Raw genomic sequence first — 23,860 nt, 5'->3', positions numbered from 1 at the left:
AATTCACCAGCAGCTCAACATTTGTTTATTCAAAAAACAAGACAAAACATACTACCTTGAGATTTCCTTAATCATACCTCTTTATTTAAGATTAGGTGGTGTGACATATATATGGAGTAAATGCCAGGCTTTTGTGTCATTCAACAGCAATAAAAACATTTTTTTAACAATAATATTTACTTTAAATATGGGTTCATCTGATTTAAGCTATTCATTTTTTACAGATACATCAATTGCTATTACATACAACTATTTCAGATTATCACATTATTCTGTCAGCAGGGCTTGAGTTTCAACCTTCATATATTCAATGATCTACAAGAAGCCACTCTATCTAATACAGGCCAATACAGGAGGACACAAAATTTTCTATCTAATTATTAGAGGAGGCAGCAAGTAAAAAAACCCAACACACTCGATATATGAGCCAGTTGTTTCACTTCCGAGTATAGAAAGGGAGTCAAATGAGATGATATAATCAAACCATGACAGTTTGGCAGATTGAATCTAAACAGCAGAGTGTGGACAAGGCTCCTTTGTCCCATCAGACTGAATTTGCTATGTTAAATACCTCATAGGTTATGGTCACAGTTCTGCCTGCTGTGCTGCAAGCAACTCCTATGGTAAATTTACCTGTAAAGTGTGAGGGTGATTAATCCTAATCTACAGTTAAAAGCGAGGCACTCACTCATGTTTATCTCTTTTTATACTAAATTAAGAGAAACGGACATTTTCAAAGGTGAAATTCCCCTTAATCTATAAAAGGCATCAGAGATGCATCAATTGGAATTAGCCCTCTAGGGTGTCTGTTCCTCTCCACCAGCTACACAGCCTCCTTCAGCAACTAGCCTGAACTTACACATCTATTTTTTAGGTGGTGTTTTTTTTTTCTTTAAACATCAAAATGTAGATTAAAATAACCCACCCAATAGGACCTCCCAGTGCCTTTTAACCTGAGGCAACAACAGAGAGGTGAAGTGGATGAGATTATAAACAGCAACCAGTAGAAGTGATGTTGGGGCATTTATGAAGTTTCCCTTCCATGTGGATTCCCTGCTGCCTAATAATACATAAGGTAACACTGCAGTCTTTCCTTATACAAGGATATTTAAAGATTCTTTTTCTGCTATCCCACTGCCTAGTTGACAAAACTTATATGAACTCAGTTATCTTCAAGACTTCTACCTCTCTGCTAAATTTGGTTGAAGGCAATTAAACAGCTTCAAAAATTGCTAGGACACAAGAAAAGAAATCTCTTAAGACTGCCTTATTCCTAATGATGTCCTTCTGCTTTACATAGAGGTTTCAAAGCTCTTTTCAAGAGATGTGTAGGAAACGTTATCCCTGCTTTATAGATGAATTAACAGGGACAGAGAGATGTGAAGTGACGTACCAGCACCACATAGCCAGTCAGTGACAGAGTGGGAACAGAATCCAGCTGGATTCCTAGCTTTACTCTCAAGCTCACCAGCCAAAACAGTGAGATTCTGCCCATACAGTGTCTACAAAAAGTGCTTGCTCTCTATGAAATATTATAGAAATTCCTCTCTTGTCACAAACCAAAATGAAAATTGGTCAGCAGAAAGCATTTATTTCCTTTCTGGTGAAGTAAGAGCCAAAGGTTTGTATTAATCATATGTCTATGTAACTACACACGTAACATCCTCATGCATATCCTGATACATCAGATGGAGCGAGAGAGGTTAGCAATAAAATTATCTAGTGCAAGTTAAAAAATCTCTGCAATTTATTAGCAAAATCTGTCATGCTAAATAGTATCCGGGGTGTGGTATACTTCTAACACTCTACAGGATTTCCATTCTGTTTATCTTAATTTAGTATTATAATGGCTAAGTAAACAAATTTGATGGAGGAAAGCATCCAGCAAGCCCCCTGGAGTCTTACTAAAAAATGAGCACAAAACCCACCTTTAGCTTTTCATCTATACTGCAACAATGTATTAATGACGTGCAGCTGTTACATTTGCCTAGGAAATCCCTCCTGAATCACAGAGTTAAGAGTATTTTTGTTAGTTTTGCAGGTATCTGTAGTGATGGATCAGGCACAAAGGAGCTTTCCTCTACATTACTCCCACCGTCATTTGGTTCTTAGATTTAGCTCCCCCCTACAGACTCCATCATGGGCCTGTTATTTCCTCATGGGTATTACCAAAACCATATTTGAATAGCAAAACATAGTAATCACCGTTCTGCAAAAGGAATTGTAGTGAAAGAATGGCTGAGGCTGTGAAATCTTATCCTACTGGAATGCTAGTACAGCAGAATTATTTACAGTCCCTTCATGTTTATTTTGCTGCATATGTTTAAACACAAATAGTCAATTTTAAAAGTGAAATTAAAAGTTGCTGTCGTTAACAGATCCTTGTTTCACACATTTTTACAATGCTACAGCATACAACATACTGAGTTACTAAGCGCAATGAGTTGCAACAAAATTTAAGTTAACTAATTAAACACAGATTGCTTTATAATTACATAAAGACTGTATCAATTAAAGTGTATTATTAATTTGTTTACAAAACAATGGGTTTAATTATTCATTCAAACATCAGACCAAATTACTAAAGCTTTAGTTTTCATATTTATTTATGACTGGATAATTACACACAAAGAAGGTGATTTAGCCTCTTAATCTACCTAACTTTTCAAATTTAAATTACTTTTTAATTATAAAAATCATTACTGGCCCAAATGTCCTTAATTAGATTTTGGAAAACTTTAATAACATAAAACTTTTCCTTACCTTATCCAGTTCTGGATCTTGAAAAGGAAATTTGCTTATAACTATTTTGTATTCCTCCTCATTCGCTACAGGAATAGGGCTGTAGTTGTCCACTTCAAAAATATCCCTGATGAATTAGTTAATAAGGTCAAAAAAATTTAGGACATGTAATTTAATTATTTCCCAGTTTTGAAACATGTAAATGAATATGAATTTTACTACCACACACTAAGGTCTGCAGCTTCAAAAAATTATGAACTGCAATCATTATATTTTCAGACATCCAAACTATTTTCAGACAAATTTGAAAGTAAATTGTATACACTAACTCTTCATACTATGTCTCATCACAGAGAAAAAAATAGCTGAAAGTATTTTAATAGGTATGACTCAAAGCATAATAGAGCAAAGGAACTTTAGATCAATCAGTCAACTGCAGAATAAAACATAATAAGATATTTGTTAATTATGGTAGCCTAGGCTTTGCCTACAATAAAGCAGACATTCATTGTCTCACTTAGGTACCACAGCTAGCTACAGTTAGTAGAGATGGTTCAGGTAACTTCAACTGGTGATGTGACTACAGCTTTATTTAAGTACCCTCTGGACTTTTCTACTATTCCACTGACTATACTAAGAGTCTAGAAAGCATGAGAACCTTAGACACTAGACTTAATTGATCAATTTAATTTTAAGGTTTTCTGTAACACAATGTAACTTTCATTGTAGTAAACAACATTCAGATATCACATCCTATCTGCAAACAGGCTTTGGAGTACAGTCCCAAGCTGCCCTATTCCTGGGTTTACAACTGACTCAATCAAATGATTCCAAGGAGCAAGGGGAAACCAACCTGCATTAAAAAAAACATGAAGATATACTGGCAGTGTCAGTCTGCCGGGGAGATACACCTATCAGCTAGCTGTAACCATTAAGACAATCTAAATTAGGAACCTAATGCCCTATTGCAAAGGTGTAGAACAATTAGGTTCCTTATGAAGAAAAAATTGTCTCTCTCCTGCGTGTTTCTCAAATAATGTCTCTTTGGAGACTTTTCTTTCTCTCCCTCCACTAACTTCATAAACACTCAATGGCTCTTCTCCTGAATAAACAGTGACACGTGATGAATGCCTTAGAGTTACTCGATATGCAATTCATACACTATTCTGAGCTAATAAATTCTTTCAGAATTACAGAAAGAAAAACTTCAAGTAAAAAAAAAACCCAATAGATACAATACAAATACAATTATTTTTAAATACTAACCTGAACAATCCAGACCACTTTTTAAGAAGTGTTTCATTGTACTGGTCTCTAATCTCAAATAAAAGATCAAATAGTCGATTCACAGGAAAACCATAACCCTAAGGTATAAAAATTAAAAGAGTTGATAATTCAAGAACACACTCAATTCCTATCACAACACTTCAGGACTCCGAGATGAGACTTATTATTCAATATTGTCACTTCTACAGAACAAATTATCGTACTTTAAACACACCACAACAATTAAAATATTTTATATATGAAATTCTTAATAAATACTTAATGCTATGCTTTCAGTTTTCAAGCAGAAATTTGTCTTATTTCTCTGCAATATTTTAACTTGCTATTTATGCATACAACTAATCCTTTTTACCAGTCTGTTAAACATCGGGAGAATACTTGCCAATGACACTCATTCACTCTTCCACATGGAGAGCTAATGATAACTGCAATGCTATTCTTGCTTAAGATCAGAAGCTAAGCATTTACAAAACAAAAATGTACATAAATTGCAACGTTAATATTAATTTTGCATAGATATGAACAACTGGATGCTACTTGGATAGTCCAGGATGCATACATTAAGTTGGTAATACTGAAAAAGAGGACCCGAGCAAGAAACACATACATTTTTGAAATATTACTGTATAACTTTGCTCTTTATTTGTTTACTTAACATCAGGGAAATGTACAGCATTGCACTTAATCACTCAGCGGAAGAATGTGACACTAGGAATTTAAGTTAAATTACTAATATAATACATACCTGCAAAGTATCAGCAAATACTACAATGAGATTCTTCAGTTCCAGGACAAGGTCAGGATCACTGCAGTATGACTGAAAGCAAGAAATTCTGGTTTTGTTAAAAGTATTTAAAATATGGGACATGTTTTCAAAGAATATTAGCACAGAAGGTTAAATTCTCCAGCCTTATCTCTTTACCTGACTGACTGCCCTAGTAAAAGCAACTTGGACTCACTTGTCTTCACTTAGTCCAGCTACATAAAAGTATCTGCTAAATTTTTATATGAACTATCAGTAGTACAAAAGTTCAGAAAAAGTAAACTAAAATATGAGATTCAATAAATATCAGTATATTGTACTGACATTCAAAATTAGCAAATTATTTCTGTGGAATGTAAGCACACATCAAAACGCTTTGCTAAATCAGCTTCAGAAAGGTTTCCACAAGATGTGTTTTTCCATAGTGCCTGGGTCTAACTAGTGCTAACAGTGCCACCTCAGGCAGTTTCCCAGCTGCATGTGGAATACACTATAAAATACTTTCTAAAAAATTTCAGATTACAAGTTTGATGGTAAGAAGTCAAGTCATTAAGTTATTCACTAAATGAATGAAATTTTATTTTCAGAGGTGTGGCATCATACAACTAAAACTTTCACATTAGCATCATTATTTGCAATACAAAAAATATTTACACTAAAATTATTTAAAGCTTTATGAGAATATAGCATTGGTTAGAGACCATTTATGCCTTTTTCACCTTTCATGCCTTTTTCACCTTTCTCTAACTTCTGCTTTTAGCATGTTTTAATAAAGTAAGAGTTTGGTTTACAATACCTCGTAAGACGACCTACATGTATTTAAACATTAGTCTGTAGTACAATGTTATTAGAGATTGTGATAAAACTGATTTTGATGGGAGTTACGCATTTTGAGAAGAAATAGTGATTAACTACATGACAAACATTTAAGAGTTCTCTATAGATTACAGTACTTTCACTCCTTAATTAACATATTCTTATATAGTGTATAGATCTATAAGCAGCCATTTAATTTGCAAAGTATTTAGCTTAAAAAATGCTGAATATATCTCAATTTATTCCAATTTTCTAAAAAGAATTTAAAATATGAGAACATCTCATTTACAACTGATCAGTAAAGGTCCTATGATAAAGCTATAATGGCAATCTGAACTTTTTCCCAATTTTTCCTCAGTTTATATGGAATGTAAAATACTTCTCAAATTAAAGATCAATTGTAATAAAAATTAAAATAACATTGCATAAAGGAACTGCTCCTAGCAACTCTTAAAAAGAGAAAGACAAATCTCTTATGTTTCCCAATAGCAAAATTTACACCAATAGTAAAGACTGAAGCAATTTACTACCAGTCAGTCTGAGTGAACAATGGTATTCCATTGGTTTGCACAAAGGAATAAGAAATAGCATGCAGCTATTCAGCAACACAGGACCTAAAGTACACATGTAACTTTAGGAGACACACTTTGAAAGTACTAAAATACTCAGCCGATACAGAATTACAGTCCAACATCTGTGAAGATTTTTCTACTACCTCTACTTCAACACAAACATATTACTACTATAGCATTGAAAAGATAGCTCCAAGGGTTTTGCTGGTGGAGTTTATTTTGGAAACACAGCATTTGGAATGATAATTAGGAACTATTTCCTGGTGGTGCTTTCAGTGCTGAACTATTCAATCTGATCTAATGAAGAGGTCAGTTGAGACTAATGAGGAAGGATTGCAATAATAACAGCAGATTAACTCTGCATATTCTAAACTGCTGGACTAAGAGAAGGTTTGGAAGACCCAGTGAGTTGTAAATCAGTGAAGGATTATGCAAATAGCCCATGGCTGCGGATCACAGCCTGATACTGTTGGAAAAACAAAAGCTTGGCAGGCTCTTTCCCAAATCTGAGCAATTTTTAATCACAAGGAAGAGAAAACATGAGAGAGGTGTAATTTTTCACTTCGTTCCTATCCCAGCTTAAATATACAGAGCACTGAAGTAAGAGGATTTAAACGGATAAGACTTCTCACTTACTGAATGTGTCCTAAGAACAGCAATTATCTTGGAAAGGGCCATGTTCCATAGTTCATCGGTATATGTTCTAGTTACCAGTCCTTGGGTTACATGCAAAATGTGGTCTTCTACTACAAAGAAACTAAAACAAAATAGCGCTAAATTATTAAGTTGTTTCATAATATTGCAGCAAATTCTACCCTTTCACACACAGGCATAGTCAAACCCTTCCCCAGTTGGACAGTGACACTTTGGTAGGTTTAGTGTTTTGCTTTGCCCAGCACGAAGTCAAAATGTGACAAGTTTGTTTCATGCCAGCTGGAGCCCAGGCCACCGGAGGGCCCTTGTGGGGCACCGTACTGGTAGGACTTGGATGCTCTTCCCCACTCAGATCCAGCAACAACCACCCGCATGACATGTGCAGAAACGAATCTTGCAGAAGAAAGTATTTGGACAATGGGAGAAGAGAGAGTGAATTAATAATCAGCATAGTAGAACTGAAACAAAAGTCTGTTTAGAAAACTTACCCTACAATTTGACTGAAGTATCTTCTATAGCCTTCTACTGTTTCATGCTTTCAGTGAAAAAGAAAAGAAGTTTATGAATAAAAATGCCACAAAGTATTAGGTACAAGCCAAATCAATGCAAAAAACAAATGTATTGGTTACCATGCTTGACTGTGGCTGCAGAACCAATCTTGCTTGCTTCCTTCTTTGCTTTCTGTAGTAATTTTCAAATATTTCTCCATCACCCTAAAACGTGACAAAAGCAGTTCAACATTGTCTCAATAAGAAAAAGATGCTTCTTAAATTAAGGGTAGACTTCTCTTAAACAAGGCCAGATATTTTGCATTTATTCCACACAAATCTCCAGCTGACCCCAGCACAGTTTTGCATGCATGAAATATGCAGAAATTACCTTTTCTTTTTCACAGAGCCCCAGAATGTACTGTAAATAAGGATTTTGCTCATGTGCCTGTATTTTGTCAAACAATATTAGGCATTTCAAGCAATATTTATGTTTTTAAACTACAACTTTCAGAGTATATTAATACTTACATACAAGGCGTATTACCTACGACTCCATAACTGAAACTCAGTGCCTCCTAAATTTTTTCTATAGGTTATTAAAGAAACTAAACACATTGTAAAGCTGTTACAAAAACGTTTCTGTGAATATATCACACGTCTGAACACCACGTGCATTAGCTTTGCCTGAAAACTGTCTACTGCCTCCCATCCCCACTCTCCCAAACCCTGAGATATTTATTTAATATTTGCTTATTCTCTTTGGAAATGGTAAATACAATGACTGTGGATTTCAATATTTCTCCTATCATGGCCCTCAAAAATACAATACCCTCTGTGCCTAATGGCTGAATTGTGAGGAATTCAAGTGACATTCTATCCATCTCATTAAAATGACCATTCAGTAGAAACCATCTGTCCATTAGAAATCTGTGCTACATTGTCTCGTCCTCAAAAAGTAAAACATCTTTATGAGGTCACCTTAATACATACCAAAACTGAGTAGATGTGCAAACACCTATAGACTGGAGAAAAGTCTACAAGATCTTGTGCGGTTAAAACCTGAAGAAGGAAAGGAAAAGTATAAAAGAATAAAAAGTATATAATCTGGAAAATCACCAACAGAACTTGTCCACTTCATAAGGACACAAAAATGGATGGGTACTATCACAACAGCATAAACTAATTGCTCGACTCTCCCCTCTCTTTGTACTACAGTACTAGACTCCTTTCACTGTGTTTTCAGAGCACCACATATAAAGGCCTCAATATTTGCTGTTTTATTAAATTTATGAATACTGAGTATTTAACAGCTGAAATAGTTCTAACACAAGCTGAAGTCCTCAACACAGAAATGCTGGCTTTAGCAACAGCAAAATACTCCAGTGGGCCACATATCATTTGCACTGGGCAGGTAATATATAATATGAATTGCAAATGAATTCCAGAATAATTACAAGTTCTATCCAATTGAATGTTCCCAAACATGATGCTAAACCTAGCACTAAAACAACTAATATTTCAGCACTATTTCCCCCCCTAGAATGCTGATCTGGACTGGTGTCCCTTGAAAGTCTTCCCTGGTTCGTCCTAACATTGGCCATCTACAAACAGTGTATTGCAGGTTTTGTCCAATAAACCTACAAAACTCATTCTAAATACAATATACTCATTTAGTATAACACTACCTCTTCTTCATGTTCATCATCATCTTCAAACGTTCGCTTCAATGTAATTTCATTCTTGGTTTCCAAAACTCTGCTTCTACATAAATGCATATTCCAACCATAGTTTACATTATTCTGCTTCTGAAGAGTGGTACTAAAGGTTTTCTGCTGCTGTGCCTGTTTTAAAAGTAGTACAAATAAAGAGGGATGTAATGCAAATTTCATCACTGAAGAGTATACACTATGACATGAAAACCAGGTGGTGCTATTGAACACACATCAGTATACTTGCAAGATGTGTGCTCTCAGCCTATAGTGATGAGTTTGTTCCAAATAGATCTCAGATGATAAATTATTTCAATAGCTAATTTCGGCATAATTCTTTCTTAATCTCCAGAATGCAATTTAAGAGGCAGAAAAAAAAAAAGTAACCTGTAATTTTCCTGATCATAAACAGCAAATAGAGAATCGATATGTAAATGAAGAGCAGCTATCACAGAGTTTCTAGCTGTTTGTCTGCTGTCTTCAGTTCAGCCTCAGTGAGCAAAGAGCTGTAGAAGCCAAATGCACTATATTGTCCTTATAACTGGAAGAGATGCAATAAGGTAGTAAAGTAAAATCTTGCAATTAAGTTTATAATAATCAATGCCGCATCTTAGAAGAACCTTAAATGACAAAATACCAACCCAACCTGAACTCTGCCTAACAAAAAGTCAAATGACAACTTTACTTGTTCTCCAAACAAATTTTAAAAGCATGAGCTGCTTTTAAAGCTTGCCCAGTACCAATGCTTTGAAACAGCAGATCATTTTGTGACGGAACAGGCAAGGGCTCCAGCTGTCCCAAGCTGTTATCTCAAAACTTTATAGTCTTACTCACCCTTGTTGGCTGGCCAGATAAGCTGCTTTTTGTTTTACTGTGGTAGCTGCTGAATTGCAGAATGTCTAGGAGTTGACTGCTCAAAGTATTTCACAATTTTGTGCAACTCTACATACACAGCTTTTCTGCTTCCCTTCCTAGGAAGGAAACTTACTTCTCTAGGACACAGATAAAAAACTGGAAAAGAAAGTTTGATGCTACTGAGGTGTCACACTGCCGCTTCCTGTGTTAGTCAGGGACCACTGAAATCAACAGCTTCATGTCCAGGAGAAGAAATTAGCCAAGGTGTAAGCAGGCACTTCACAGCTCTCCAACTTTACTCAAAGGTCTATGTGCTGGCTGTAATCCTTAGGCAAATCTTTTCCGCTAACCTAAGACTCGACAACGACATCTTCAGCAGGTAACAGGACAGAAGTCATCCTGTTAGGTCAGCTTACCTGCTTCATGGCAGTTTCCCCAATTCTGTCAGAATGCTTTCGAATACTCTCTAAGAAATCCTTGAGATCTGACATGGATATTTCTTTTATTTCTTCACGCAGTTTTGGAAGATTGTCTATCATTATCTGGCAAAACCGGTATTGGCTTACTCTAGGAAGGTATAGATTTTCTAGTTGTTCCATTGTTTTTAAAGCAGAATAGTATCTACAAAGAGATTAAAATAAAATTATGTATCTTATAAAATTTTAATAAAACACTTTCATCAAATCTAGCAACATCACGACACAAACAATTTCCACCTAATGAAATTACTCTGTTCTTAGAAAAATTAAGAAATCCACATAAGGCTTTAGTTTGGAAAAAAAAACAGTGAACTGTCAAAGCAACTCAGTCAAATCAAAATTTGAAGTAGGCTCCTATTGTAGCTGTTCTGACCAACAGAGTCCTACGCCACACGGAGCAGCCTGCAAAAGGGAGGCATTAAAGTCATAATTATCTCCCCTTCTAGACTGAATTTATTAGGGTTTTCCATTAGTTGTTCTTTCTGAAAACACAAATTGCTAACCACCCAACATGGCAGTATATGCAACAAACAATGAAAAAAAACTTAGAAAAGTGCGCCTGTATGTATCTGCCTTCTTTTGGTATATGTGAACATATAGACACATCCATACCCACCCCCTTTCCACCATTCTGAGCTGGAAGAGACATGTATGCACGTATCTCGAGCAATATTTTTTCCAGCAGTATATAACATTTCACTGTAAACAGTTCTGACAAAACACAGTATACTCCACCAAAAAAATGACTACTTTGAACAAGCATTAAGGTCAGAGAGTTTAAAAAAAACCCACAAACCAACAACCAAGTTTCCTTAATTTACTCTGTTCTTTCTGTTAGCCTACAGACTATTTGTAGCAGAAATATGGAAGATATGATCAAAAAGTGGAAAAAAAAACAAAACAATACAAAGATACATTCCCTCTCATGTCCATATACTACACAGATGTCATGCAGTGCATTCATAACTATGTTGTGAAACTCCACATAAGGGATGAGTTTGAAGAACTACTCAAGTTAAAAGTGTAAATGTGACTTAACTGCAAACCAAGTTAAAAAATTTAAGGACTCAAACAATTTTGACAACAGAAAGATACATAATGCTGAGACATCAATTCTATTTACTACTAAAATTATTTACTTGTCTTCAGTCTCAGTTCTCTCATAGATTATAGGGGCTGTGGGGCCATGATTTACTTCCTAAAACCATTTAGCAACTTCAGGTCTGTAGCATATGAGTAAAAGGTTGATATTTTCAGCTGACTTAGTCAAACACTTAAAGAAGGAAATTTTAATTGAGGGAAATTGGTTCTTCATGCTCTTAGTAGAGACATGAACACCACAAGGTGGAAAATTAGAGCTGAGCCAGGCTCTTATATGCCTGTTCCTAAAGTCAGTACCCTTTTTTATTTAATTTTCAAATGTCAATCAGGCTCCTAAGGCAGAATACTTGTGAAAATTTTGACTTTATTGAAAAGATTAAGCAAAACAATAGTGGGCCAATTCTGAGATAGACAGCTAAACTAAGAAGGCAATAAACAGAAACTCCATGATCAACAAATCTGTGATGTCAACAACATTTTAAAGAGAGGTACAGGAAACAGGTTAAACATGAATAGCACAGCAACTAGTCGCAGATGTGACAATACTTTCCCTTTAAGCAGTATTCTTAACAGCCACTCAGCTCAGGCAGTTTTTTTAAAAATGCATGTAGTTTGGCGTATTAGAACAGAAAAGGTAAACGGATGCCTTCTAGCTTGGTCTCAAACGAGAAAAGTAGAAAAACTACAATCAGACTGATTTAACTTGCTGTTAGTTGAAATCCTTTCTTTCCACAAATAGTCTTAGCCCATTTTTAGCTTCCCGCACTATAACCTTAGTTCCAACACAACTGGTACTGGAGAACTGCCACATCATTTCGAAAGGGAAAAGCTGAATATAAGCTAAGTCCCTTGAAATGTTCAAGAAAACCTGGAAAAGTGTCCTTTACAGTTCTTCTGCTTCTGGATAGAGACGATATAGATCAAACTGAAATGCAGTTAAAGCTGCTGGCTCCCCTTCTGTACAAAAGTAATAATAAATTATTAATACTTCTGTCATAACTTCTTGTTCCATTCTGAAATAAGCACGTTGTTTTGAATTTTCTCAATCAAGACATTTTTAAGCTAACAATTCAGCATAGCTGAAGGATGGGAAAAGTCTTCTCTTTTATTCCGGAACACAACCGCTTTCATGAGACTGCAAATAAAGAGGTTTCAAGTGTAAATTAGGAGCTTTTGTTTATTATATACTTGGTTTATATAAAATATACATAAGGCGATGGGAATGTTGCAGATAACAAGGGGTCTGGGGGCTTTATGTGTGTGGGTTTTGTTTTTTTTAAATAGTAAATGACCAAGACTGCCACATGGTGAGACTTCTTGGGAATAAAACCATAATAGCATCAAAATCGTATAAAAGGTTTTTATTTAAATTATACAGATCAGCTTATCAGAACGCTGTTAGTTCATCTGGAAGGTTTTTGACTGCTGTCTCCAAGATCAGAATTTACATAATCCACTTTAAATCCATTCTAGAGTCTCTTACTAATTATATATATACATATACGGAGCTCAAGACCTTGCCCTTTTAACATCTGTTCTGATAAAGAACTGGAGTCTTATTAATTTGAAGGTCATCTGCAGGTCAGGATTTAAACTAAAATGTTTTGCATATAATTTCATGTAATAACACATTTGTATATTCTGCTTTAAAAATTCCACAGATTTAGCTCAATGCTGAAGATTTTAAGAATATTATTAGTTCCCAACATGTTTTCAACCATATAAGGTGAAGATGCCCATCTGCCTACAAATCAGTTAAAGTAGTATCTTCAATGTTATTTTTTTTTTACATAAATATAGCAGTCCTCTGTTTATTCTTCTGAGCTCATCCTGCAAAAATACATTCCCCAATGCAAAATTTATAATGCAAGACATAAGTTTGAAACACCAACAGAGGTCATATGATAAGATTGTCCCAAACCGATCCATCTTGTTGTTAGAACCAGAAAACCATAAGACAGATTTTACAAACATCATCAAACTATAAAAATGGAAACTTCTAAAATCAGCAAGAAGCACAACTGGAAAAAAACCAAACCAACCAAACAAAACCAACACACACACATACACACAAGATTGATACTAGTGTTTTGCATCATCTTATTCACTAATTGAGCAGGCATTTTACAAAATGTCCAAGTCACAGCCGCAGAGTAGTCGGTTCTGTATTAGAATTTGAAACTTGAATACACAAAAAATCCAAAATGAAAAGGAAGCGACCATTACTTTAGTGTACACAAAATATTAAGTTATGTTTTAAGTAACAGAGAGAACTTTTAAGATTTTTCTCAGCTGCGCATCACTTGGAGGCAGTTACAAAAAAACAGCAAAACTTACTAAAAAAGCCCAAACAAGTTAAACTAGAGCAGTCAAAAAGCTATACAGAACAGGAGCGAGATAAACTCGACAGCTAAGAGTATTATGGAGAACAATGCATTTGTTCAAAAGCCCTTTGTGTAAAGAAACATACAGTTATGTCCCAAAACTTGCTGTTGAAAAACAAAATTCTTCTTTTATTTTAATTAAGGAAACAAACTTAATATACAAAGAAAAAATAGTGGTGTTCTCCAGCCTTTGTGCTTCCCTCAGAGGCAAATATTCTATATTCTTGCTCACTACACCTTCACTGAGTAAATATGAAAAATTTCTTTTACTCTACCGAACAAATTTATGGGAGTTCATTGGAATTTTTCAGTAACACTGCGGAAAAGTCATACTCACAGAGATCTTGAAGATGATCTATTGAAATTGCAATGGAATACCTTTCACCAAAAGAACAATTATCTATTTATTCATTTGGTTTTAAATCTAGTTGTCTTAACAATTCTAAACCTAATATTTAAATTTCCCTGGCATATCAATTTTGTCAGTTGCCTGAAAGGAGCACAAACCAAGATCAAGGCAGTACTAACTCTGAAAGTGAGTCAAGAGCTCAATGTCTCTGAAAATCAGATTAAAGAATTGCGTGTGAAAAGACCAAGATCTGTGGAATATCTCTTTCATTGCTAATGATGTGGTAGGAGATTTTTTAAAAATAGAAATTATAAAACAAATAGGGTTGTGAGAATGCAAGCAGCTGAAAGTTCAGTATCAAACATATACTTTGATGGGGGGGGGGTTATCCAGATACATGGTACCTCTGGGAAGTATTGATTCACAGTTGGCAAAATCCAGTGCTTTATGTTGACACGGTTCCAAAAACAATGCAGAAAACCAAAATCAAATCACCATCAGTTTTAACTGTTTTGATATCTTTCCATACAAACATGGGTAAAACCAAATTATATAAATGATGAAGTCTTCCTATTTGCATCCTTTATGTCTTAAAGTTTATTTGAAAGCTTGGAAGGTTTTTGCAGCGAAAGGCTGCAAGACTGTTTTAGTGAGACTTAGTAACCTAAATAACTAATCAACTCTATCTTTCCCACAGTTCAGAGGAAAGCTTATAGTGAGGTCAGAAAGCAAATCCAAGTCTTCCAGGGCAAAATGCTCACTCTGAAACATCATACTCTTTCTTTAGTCCTTCTCGCAGTAGATTCAAGAAGACTCGGTGACAAACTTAACTGATTACTTTATTTAATTATTTCCATTGTATGGTGGGTTTGGGGGTTTTTTTGTAATACTCATTGTGGAAAACTTGCAAAACCACCAGTACAAACGACTCCCAATTAGGCAATCTCTTGAAGCAGTTTGGAGCTTTCTCCAGAGACACACATTGAAATCCAAACACACAGACCACAATAACAGAGCTGCATACAATGTGTGGTGATCTTATCTCTGACTTAAAATGAAAGACCTAAGTAGTTCAGCCTAAATGCATAGCCCTCACCAAGTGTTTCCGAGAGCAGTGGAGAAACCATACCTCTCCCTTGTGCTTCTTCAGCAAAGACTTTAAAACCTCCATAACTCTTTCCAGCCAATCGTGTCTGTTTGGAGCAGATTCCACAGTTACTTCCTCTCCCAACTACAGTTCTTGTCAACTTGTGTTATGTATGGCTCAGGAGACAGATAAATAGGATACAGAGCCTTTCACCTCTAGGTCATCAGTTCAAATGTAGCCCATGTCCACAGGGATCAAAAGTTGCTATCAACAGATGGCTTTTTGGTCTACTCAGTAAACCTCCATTCCATCTGCATAAACCAGGATGTATTCCAGACCCAAAATCCTGCATTACCTTAAAAGCTGCTGCTGTGGAGAAAAGGAAATGGAATTCCAACCTTTACCCTAAAACAACTGTCCCCAAAAATATAGAATAGCCCCACTTTCTTCTTCCCTTCCTTTAAACACTAGAAATTCACAGTGGAAGACTGTAAGAGAATGCAATAATGAAAATATTCTAAAAGGCTGCAAACAGATTATGTTAAAAGAAAAGAATTCTTTTTAAAAAAGACCAACAAAGGCTTTGCTGCATTAACAAACCTCAGTGAAGGTTTATGAGAAAAATTATCTTTGCCAAAAATAAACATTCCTCATTCTTTTGCTAAGAAAGGGATTGTGAATGCTCCTCTCTCCAACTCTTTCAGGACAGCTTCACAGCACAACTCAGGAAGGTCAGTTTTGAAATTCCTTGTACCTGCACACATCAGCTATCATGTCTTTGCACTGATGCTATGGATGCCTTGCTATTGCTTAATCATTTAGTGATAAAGGCCAGGACCCACTCCCTCTTTGGATCTGTGGCCTTCTGAGGGACAAGGAAATTACCATTTGAATCACCTACAGGTTCTCCAGGATAGCCACCTCTAGGCTGTATTACAGGGAATTGTCAGTCACAGACAAGGTGGTAACTGTAGCATGGCTAATGAAAGAGATATCAGCTGGAGTCGTAGCCTGCAGCAGAGTCTAAACCTTCTGCACTCCATGTGATTTCAAGGTATGGTAGATCAAAGCTACAAGCACCTCTCCTCTCCCTTAGATCTTTTTATGGTATGAAAACGACATGTCCAAACCCCTTAATTCAATATATTGTCCTTTGACTTTTAAGGCTCCCTGTCTCGCAACTCCTTCCACAGAAAAACTATCAGATATGAATCTCTTACATAATAGAAATTTAGCACATCAACCACCAGTGGACTCCACAAAACTACTCACAAAAATGGAGTCAAAATGCTAAAAGCCATCTGCAATTTTATCTCACCTAAGTGATAATTCCTAATGTTATCATGGAGAGATAACTTCCCTTGCAATTCTAAAACTAGGATGCTGCTTGTCTTGCATGACAGAGCAAGAGAATGGCAGAATGCAGGCCTCGATCCCAGCGTTTCCATTTTTTTAACATGCAAAGCACAGCACACGCTACAGACTACCTTGCAGAAGGAAGTGGTACCATTCAGACAGTACAACCTGCAGTCTGTTCTCTGACCAGAGCAGCAAGGGCACCTGACTGTTTACATCTTTTGTTGATCTGCTCCAAGAGCACTGCAACAATACGTGGCTATCTACTCTTAAGCAGATGTCAAAACAGTGTTCTGTTCAGAGGAAACTGTACAGCAGTCAAGCTGATAATATCTACCACACTGGTTCACAACTAGCAAGTTTTGATTGCAATAAGAGATAGCATAGTGTCATAACTATTAGATTATTCTCAAAGCTCTTACATATCTGCAGACCTCCCAAGCAGCACAGGTATCGCGTAGCTCGTACACGATGGTCGAAGACCCACCAGATTTGCTGCAGTGCTGATTGATCTGATGTGTACAGTAGATGTGACACATATAGTACATGTCTGCACAGAGGCTTTAGAGACAATTTGCTCAGACACAGTGGCCGCTCTTGAGGATTTTCAGATGTCCAATGATACAGCAAGAGGTCTTGGCTATCCAGAAGCCCAGAGTCCAAAAGTAAACCTAGATCACAGACTAGCCCTGTAGACACTTGACTACGTATAGCTAGTCCCAAATGGAAACAGTCAGACCCAGACAGACTTGTTTGTAAGAGCTTGCTGCAGTGATGCCAAATACACAAAGAGGCAATGACAATGACAGTGAATCCAGCAAGGGAAGACAGAGCAACCAGCATGACTGAGGCTGTATGAAAAGCAGGCAGGCAGAATGGTGGAAATGATGCTGTAGAAATCAGGAAGAACGGCAGTAGTAGTATTCCTGGGGTGGTTGTGCACGAGGTGCAAGGCAGCAGCAGTCACCCCAGAGGGACAGGATGACAGCTACAGGAGGGCAAGGGCAGCCAAGTTGCCACAGAAAGAGAACTGGAAATACTGCGATTACTGCAGCAGTAAGTGGCTCTCTGAGAAGATGGAAAGTGAAGACACAGCAGAGGAAGGAGCAGCTGGTCAGGTACTAGTTAGAAATCTCTATTCTAGAAGTTCATTTTTATTTACGGTTTTAAATTTTTTTCAACAAGTCAATTTGTCACGGGGGGGGAAAAAAACCAACACATTTTCTACATTTCATTCTCATAGTCCCATGTACACAAAAGATCAGCAGAGATACTACATAAGTCTGAAGAAAGATATATGGAATTAAATATCCTTTTTTCTTGGATTATGAATTTGATTTAAATATATCATGTTAGATTAATCAGCAATTAATAGACTCTGCAAAGATCTTTACTTCGGATCTTGCTTCGTAAGCTGTTTTAAGTATTAATAAAAAATACATTCTATTTCACATTTTGCAATCAGAATTTCACTACATATCATGCTTATTTAAGTAAACACTATTTTTCTGGCAATCAGTAAGCTCCTAGAAGCTTTTATATTTAATACATTTATTCACTTGCAGTGCCACACCTGAAACACAGGCAAAGTATTAAGAAAAGAAAGCTTTATGTACCAAGCAGCAGAACTTGTAGTCTAGAGACTATTTACTTGATTACTTTAGTGTTTGATATTCTATTGACAAAATTTGTATTTCACTTATATTAATAAATTCACTCACCTTTTTACATTCATCTGTTCTTTTAGTTTGCTGTACATTTCCAGTACTGAAAAAAAACCCAAGCAGATTAACCCACTGATCTTATCATGGCTTTAGTTATTAAAAAAAAATACATATTGTAAAGGACAAAATAAACCATAGAAAAGGATGTGCTACATTTACTTTATTGAATTCCTACTGTAGCATAAATGTGATGGAACTAGCAAAGAATATTCTAGAATGCAGTTAAGAAAAAAGAACTGAACTCTTAGAACAGCTTTTAAATGAAAAAGAATTACGATCAAACAAAACAGTAGGCATATATATCAAGCATATTCATTCATTTACTACATAACTTCATCTCTATTACCAATCTATGACCTGTCTCCATTAAATGGCAACAGTACCACCTACTGTACTCATAACAAGTCAACAATAAAACTTTACAAAGAAATTTTCTCAAATCTGTTTTACGCCAATGTAACGGACAGGACAAAATCCTTATAGAGTTGTGTGCAATCCTACAATATTACCTTTCTGAAGTAATTTAGAGCCCTTTTGTTTTCTTAAAAAAAAAGCCTGTATTGACATAGAGCTAAAAGTACAATGCTGAAATAGAATCATTAGTATTTTCCATAGAATTCAAAGAGTAAAAAACTCACCCTCTTAATCAGGAAGTACATTATTTATCATATTAAATATGTTACATCATTCAAAGCTGCATGTGGCTACATGGTTTGCATCATTTACATCTAGCTCGCTGTCTTTTCACAAAGTGGCATAATTGCCCTATGTCAAATGCTGTAAAAGACACGGAATCTACATGTGGACGTCTTTTTAAAACCCATTAATTCTGCTGTTAGACTTGATGTTACAGGACCCCCATTTAAAAAATAAAATTATTTTGTATTTTGGTTATTCCTGCTTACTTTATTTAATCTACCATCATATTGAGCTGTAGGCAACTCACCCGGAAGACACAACTGTAGTTTTTCCACAACTGTTGTAATATTCCGTTGTTGAACTCTACATCGGATTATTTCCTCTGTTTGGGCTATCACCTTAGAGATTTTTAAAAAAAAAAAAAAAAAAAAAAGGAAAAAAACACAATTAAATTATGCAAATAAGTTTAATTTGCTACAAATATTCATATTCATAATGCCCCCATAGGGAGCACCATTTTCTCACCTCTTTCCCAGCATCCTGAAGCCTTTGGTTGGTATCAGTAACTTGGACCTTAAAAATAATTTCACCTTTGTTAGACAAATATGCATATATTGCCCTGATGTGACTGCTCACCCTTGTAATCAGATCATGCTTCATGAGAAACTTAGAACAAAGAAATGCAAATTCAAATTAACTCTACAGCTTGAACTTGAACTTTTGATCGCAAAGGGCTTTTGTTAACTTCAATTACTTATGACAGTTCTTTCTAACAGATTCTGTGGCAAACTTCTCAAATTTACTTGGGATTTTTGAACTTTCCTTGTTTCTGTAGGTCTGTCAAACAATTCAAATCATTGACCCAATTGACCACTGGTCCCTTTTTGATAACCTCAATGAGCTCTATGGGCCATTCATTGTCTGTAAGAAATGGTGATTGCATTTTATGGTAATTAAACATTCATACTTTGCTGAATGCAAACACTGGGTGGTTGATTAACATCAAACGTGGAAATCTCCAAACCACAGCAACATTTTAATGCTGCAGGTGCAGGCAAAGCTCGACCTCAGATTTTCCCACATAGTAAGTGACTCATTAGGTCATCATAATAAGGAAGCACATTCTAGTTTATTAAAAATCTCATTAATTTCTGAACAAAGATGCTCAATGACCTCATTGACGCTGTATTTGGTCTCTTGTTATCTGAATATCCTTTATATAATGCTCTTCTAATCATAACCTCTGATGAACTATGCTCATTCTGTCTGGCGTGCATTATTTTGCTCTCAAAAGTGTAAAGAGAGCTAAAAGGGACGGATCTCATAATTCACTATTCTGCATTCTGATTTGGGAGTAAATCTACATTCTCATTTCTAATGAAAACTATTAACTCCACCTACACTCCTACTCATTACAGACTTAAGAAAATTTATTTTTCATGCATAATTACAGTATTTTTATTTCTCTAATCAATACTTTATTTTTTTCTAAGTTCTGACTTGTAAATGCATGATTAGAAAAAGATCTATGTAAGAAATATTGGTTTTACCATTTTCACTGTTTAGCTTCTGACAAAGCATTTAAAAAGAGTAAGATAATTTTGATAACATTTTCTGAAAACATAGATTTAAAAAAATCAGAACTAGAGCTAATGAAATATTCAGCTTTGTAAATGTAAACTACTGGATCAGGATCAGGTAACACAGCTATAATCACAAATCCTAAATAACTCACTCCTAAAAAATTCTTGTAAACATCAGAGTGTATGTGATAATCACTAAATTCTTATTCTTCAGTAAGAGAATCAAGTTCCTTCTTTTAAATTCAAAGACAATGATACATGAAACTCCGAAAAACTAGTTCCTTACCTTTAATTTCTCTGCATCAGCCCTAACTTTAAGAAGTTCTGTAATAGCATCCACAAAGCCCTGATGGTGAAAATTACACATCTTTTCTATCTCCCTGTCATGGTTTCGTATGCAGGCATCTAGTTTTTCCATAAACCTCTGATGTGCATTTGGTTGGTCATCATATACAGACCTGTTAAACACAAATAAGAAAATGCAAGTTCACTTTGCCCCCCAGTTAAAAATAGCATGCAAGGATCTTTATTAAAATCTCTCTCTTAAAAATAAAATAAAAGCACACAAACTTGATGTTACAGTGGCACCATTTGCGAGCCACTCCACCAAAATCAGCATTAAAAGGGAGATGGCACAAAACTGAGAACTGAACCCAGCCCGTATGGCATTAATCCAGGTGCTTAACCAGTTACATCATGGTTGACCTGAGTCTCACTGGTCTGTTATTTATGCCTTAATGCTCAAATACGGGTACAAAAGAATCAGTTTCTCTGGACACCTCAAACAGCATGGATCGCTTTTCTCCTTCAAATTCCACTCTTCACTAAATATAAAGAAGTGCAAACATACAAACTTGCTTCTCTGGTATTCCTAACATCAGAGTTATCCAACTAAATCAAGGTTGGATGCTTCCAGCCAGAAAGATGGGAGCACTGTGTGGCAGCAGCCAGACCCCTGGTGGATGGCAATCCCCATGGCTCCTTGCCTCCTCCTGCCGAAACTTCACATCTCCAAAAGTAACACCATGACACGCATATGCCTAATCCTGCTACCTCAATGGGATCTAACTTTCAGGAAAGACCAAATCAGTCTTTTGTTTCACTTTACTAATTGTTTGAATCATACACTGAAAACCTCAAGCAGGAAACATGACTGCAGGAGAAATTACTGGTGCAGCTTGCTGAGCTCTGTCAGAAATAGCTTGAAAAAACTCCCAAGGGTGAGAGTGAGCAAAGAAGACAGAGGCAATTTAAAGCTTTAGACTTTGCGGAGGAAGCAAGAAAAGAGGTATTATGGAGAACTGTGCTGGAAATCAAAGGTATGAGGTCTCCCAGGAAATGTAAGGCAAAAGCAGTCCCAAAATTTAATCAGTAACTCCAAATAGCAAGAAAAGCAAAGACAGATCATTTTTGAAGCAGCGTTTCAGACAGAATGAGAGCAGCAATGTAAGGATGATACAATCATACATATACAAACATATTTGTACAAGCACTTAAAAGTATCAGGAGACGGAACATCTTTAAATTGCTTTCTTTAGCTTCAAATTTCCTTTCATATTTGCAAAGTTTTCTCGAGAAATCCATAAAAATAAGTTGCTTTAAAAATAAATTAAAAAAAAATAATCTTAAGATGAGGGGGAAGGCTCATGTTCCAAAAGTACAGCCTGAGTAGAGAAAAAGTACTTCTCCCATACTTCTCGGAGAAGTATGACTTCCCATATTCTTCAAGATCATCTTTTCTAGCCAGACAGCTGCACTTTGCCAAGATTTGGCGTTATCATCACCCATTCAAACTTCTAGATGACTATCTGACAAAAACGTGATCTTTCAAGGAAGAAAATAATACAGAAAAGATTGAAAAGAGTCTTGTAACTAGATTCGTCATCATTTTGACCTTGGACAACATACTCAGAGAAGCAACTGAAATCAAGAGAAATGAGAGAGGTAGTAAACTGTCCTACAAACCAAAGGAAGAAAGCCAGTTCCCAATAGCCTTCTTGTTATAGGTATTTCCTCAGGGAAAAATCTATTCAATAAAATATTCCTTCAATATCCACCATTTGCTTATGATTTATAGGAAAATAAGGTTATGGCACTGAAATACAAGCTTTTTCCTCCAAAGTGCACCACGGTAAAAGCATTGTTGACCCATGCAGTAGTTCACACAGGGAAAAATACACCCCTCTCCCTTTCCACCACTGAAGTCTGAAATAACACCTGGAAGGAGCAAATGTGTGACAGTCAGACTGCCAGAGGTTTCCATTAGATTGCCAAAAGGTGCCCCTCAAGGCTGCCCAGGACAAGTGAGGTTTAAAGGGCTGTGGTGAAAGATCACGAGTGACCCAAAACTGCCCATGGGAAACACCTGCACACAGAGCCTGGTGCTGGCTGGAGCAACCTGGCCTGAGAGGAAAGAAAGGTGCAAGACACACAGTCAGCATTCAGTGAGCTCTCATTAGGCAACTGAATGTTCTGCATCTGAAGACCTGAGTGGAAGCACGTAGACCATGTCACTATTATTTGTAAAGAAATATGGAAGGGATGAGAAAAAGGTTCAACAATTAATGTTGTAGTGCTCCAGAATACACAGCACAAGCTACAGGAGAGCTGCTCTATCCCATAAGAAAAGTGTCAGAGACGCTGGAGGGACATCCATCTGTCTCCAAAGTACCATTCCTGGAGAAGAAACAAAAAGATTAGGAGGACCAGAGGCATGAGATAGCTTCTGCACAGATATCAGGCATGCATGACCTTCCTCTGAATGGACTGGACTCACCACCTACAGCACACAGGATGCTAAAGCAAAATTTAAAAAAAAGGAAAAAAAGAAAAAATATTCAATGTATTACTGCTTCCTTGAGCCTTTCATTTCAGGGTGGAAGGAGTCTCCAAGTTTAGGTCTCCTTCCAGTGTTCTCAAAGGGAAGGGAAAAAGAAGCATCATTATCATAAAGATAGGAGACTTGTGTCAATCACTGTGTACTCATAACTGCAAGTCGTGTAACATAACTGTAAGTGAAAACAGTAGCAGAACACAGTAGACCAAATATACCTAAAATGAGATACAAGGTGGTGCAAGAGTAACTCCATACTTGAGTTTGCACCACCAAACTTTCTTTAGTGGTAACAACGCAATGTCTTTGTGGACTTTCATTGTGTGATGATTTTGTGGTACCCAGTAGCTGCACTTGAGCACGGCTGTCTTGATAACTAGTCTTGATTTTTATTGCTGTTAAAATACTGAAAAAGGGAAATGACTTACAATCAGGA

The 23,860-nt window shown here is 36.2% G+C and overlaps 1 protein-coding gene across 9 annotated transcripts in view; it reads right to left on the bottom strand.

The window, feature by feature from the left end:
- EXOC6 (exocyst complex component 6) overlaps window positions 1-23,860 on the bottom strand; it is a 93,553-nt gene that overhangs the window by 52,066 nt on the left and 17,627 nt on the right. For all 9 annotated transcript variants that reach the window (XR_008450682.1, XR_008450684.1, XR_008450683.1 and 6 more), the window contains exons 2-14: window positions 20,878-21,049; window positions 19,534-19,581; window positions 19,316-19,406; window positions 18,367-18,412; window positions 10,306-10,510; window positions 9,011-9,166; window positions 8,316-8,384; window positions 7,464-7,547; window positions 7,323-7,369; window positions 6,817-6,937; window positions 4,775-4,846; window positions 4,009-4,106; window positions 2,764-2,869 (exon numbers count right to left, since the gene is read on the bottom strand). Coding sequence is in view for 6 of the 9 variants with exons in the window: in XM_054071579.1 (XP_053927554.1) it covers window positions 2,764-2,869; window positions 4,009-4,106; window positions 4,775-4,846; window positions 6,817-6,937; window positions 7,323-7,369; window positions 7,464-7,547; window positions 8,316-8,384; window positions 9,011-9,166; window positions 10,306-10,510; window positions 18,367-18,412; window positions 19,316-19,406; window positions 19,534-19,581; window positions 20,878-21,049 (1,315 nt within the window). In the remaining 3 variants the exon portion in view is untranslated. The remainder of the gene's footprint in view (window positions 1-2,763; window positions 2,870-4,008; window positions 4,107-4,774; window positions 4,847-6,816; window positions 6,938-7,322; window positions 7,370-7,463; window positions 7,548-8,315; window positions 8,385-9,010; window positions 9,167-10,305; window positions 10,511-18,366; window positions 18,413-19,315; window positions 19,407-19,533; window positions 19,582-20,877; window positions 21,050-23,860) is intronic.

This window comes from Cuculus canorus, chromosome 7 (assembly GCF_017976375.1).
Source record: "Cuculus canorus isolate bCucCan1 chromosome 7, bCucCan1.pri, whole genome shotgun sequence".
In the NCBI taxonomy this organism is placed as follows: Eukaryota; Metazoa; Chordata; class Aves; order Cuculiformes; family Cuculidae; genus Cuculus; species Cuculus canorus.
The sequence above is the reverse complement of the archived record's forward strand: the minus strand, read 5'-3'. Positions and strand labels throughout refer to the sequence as shown.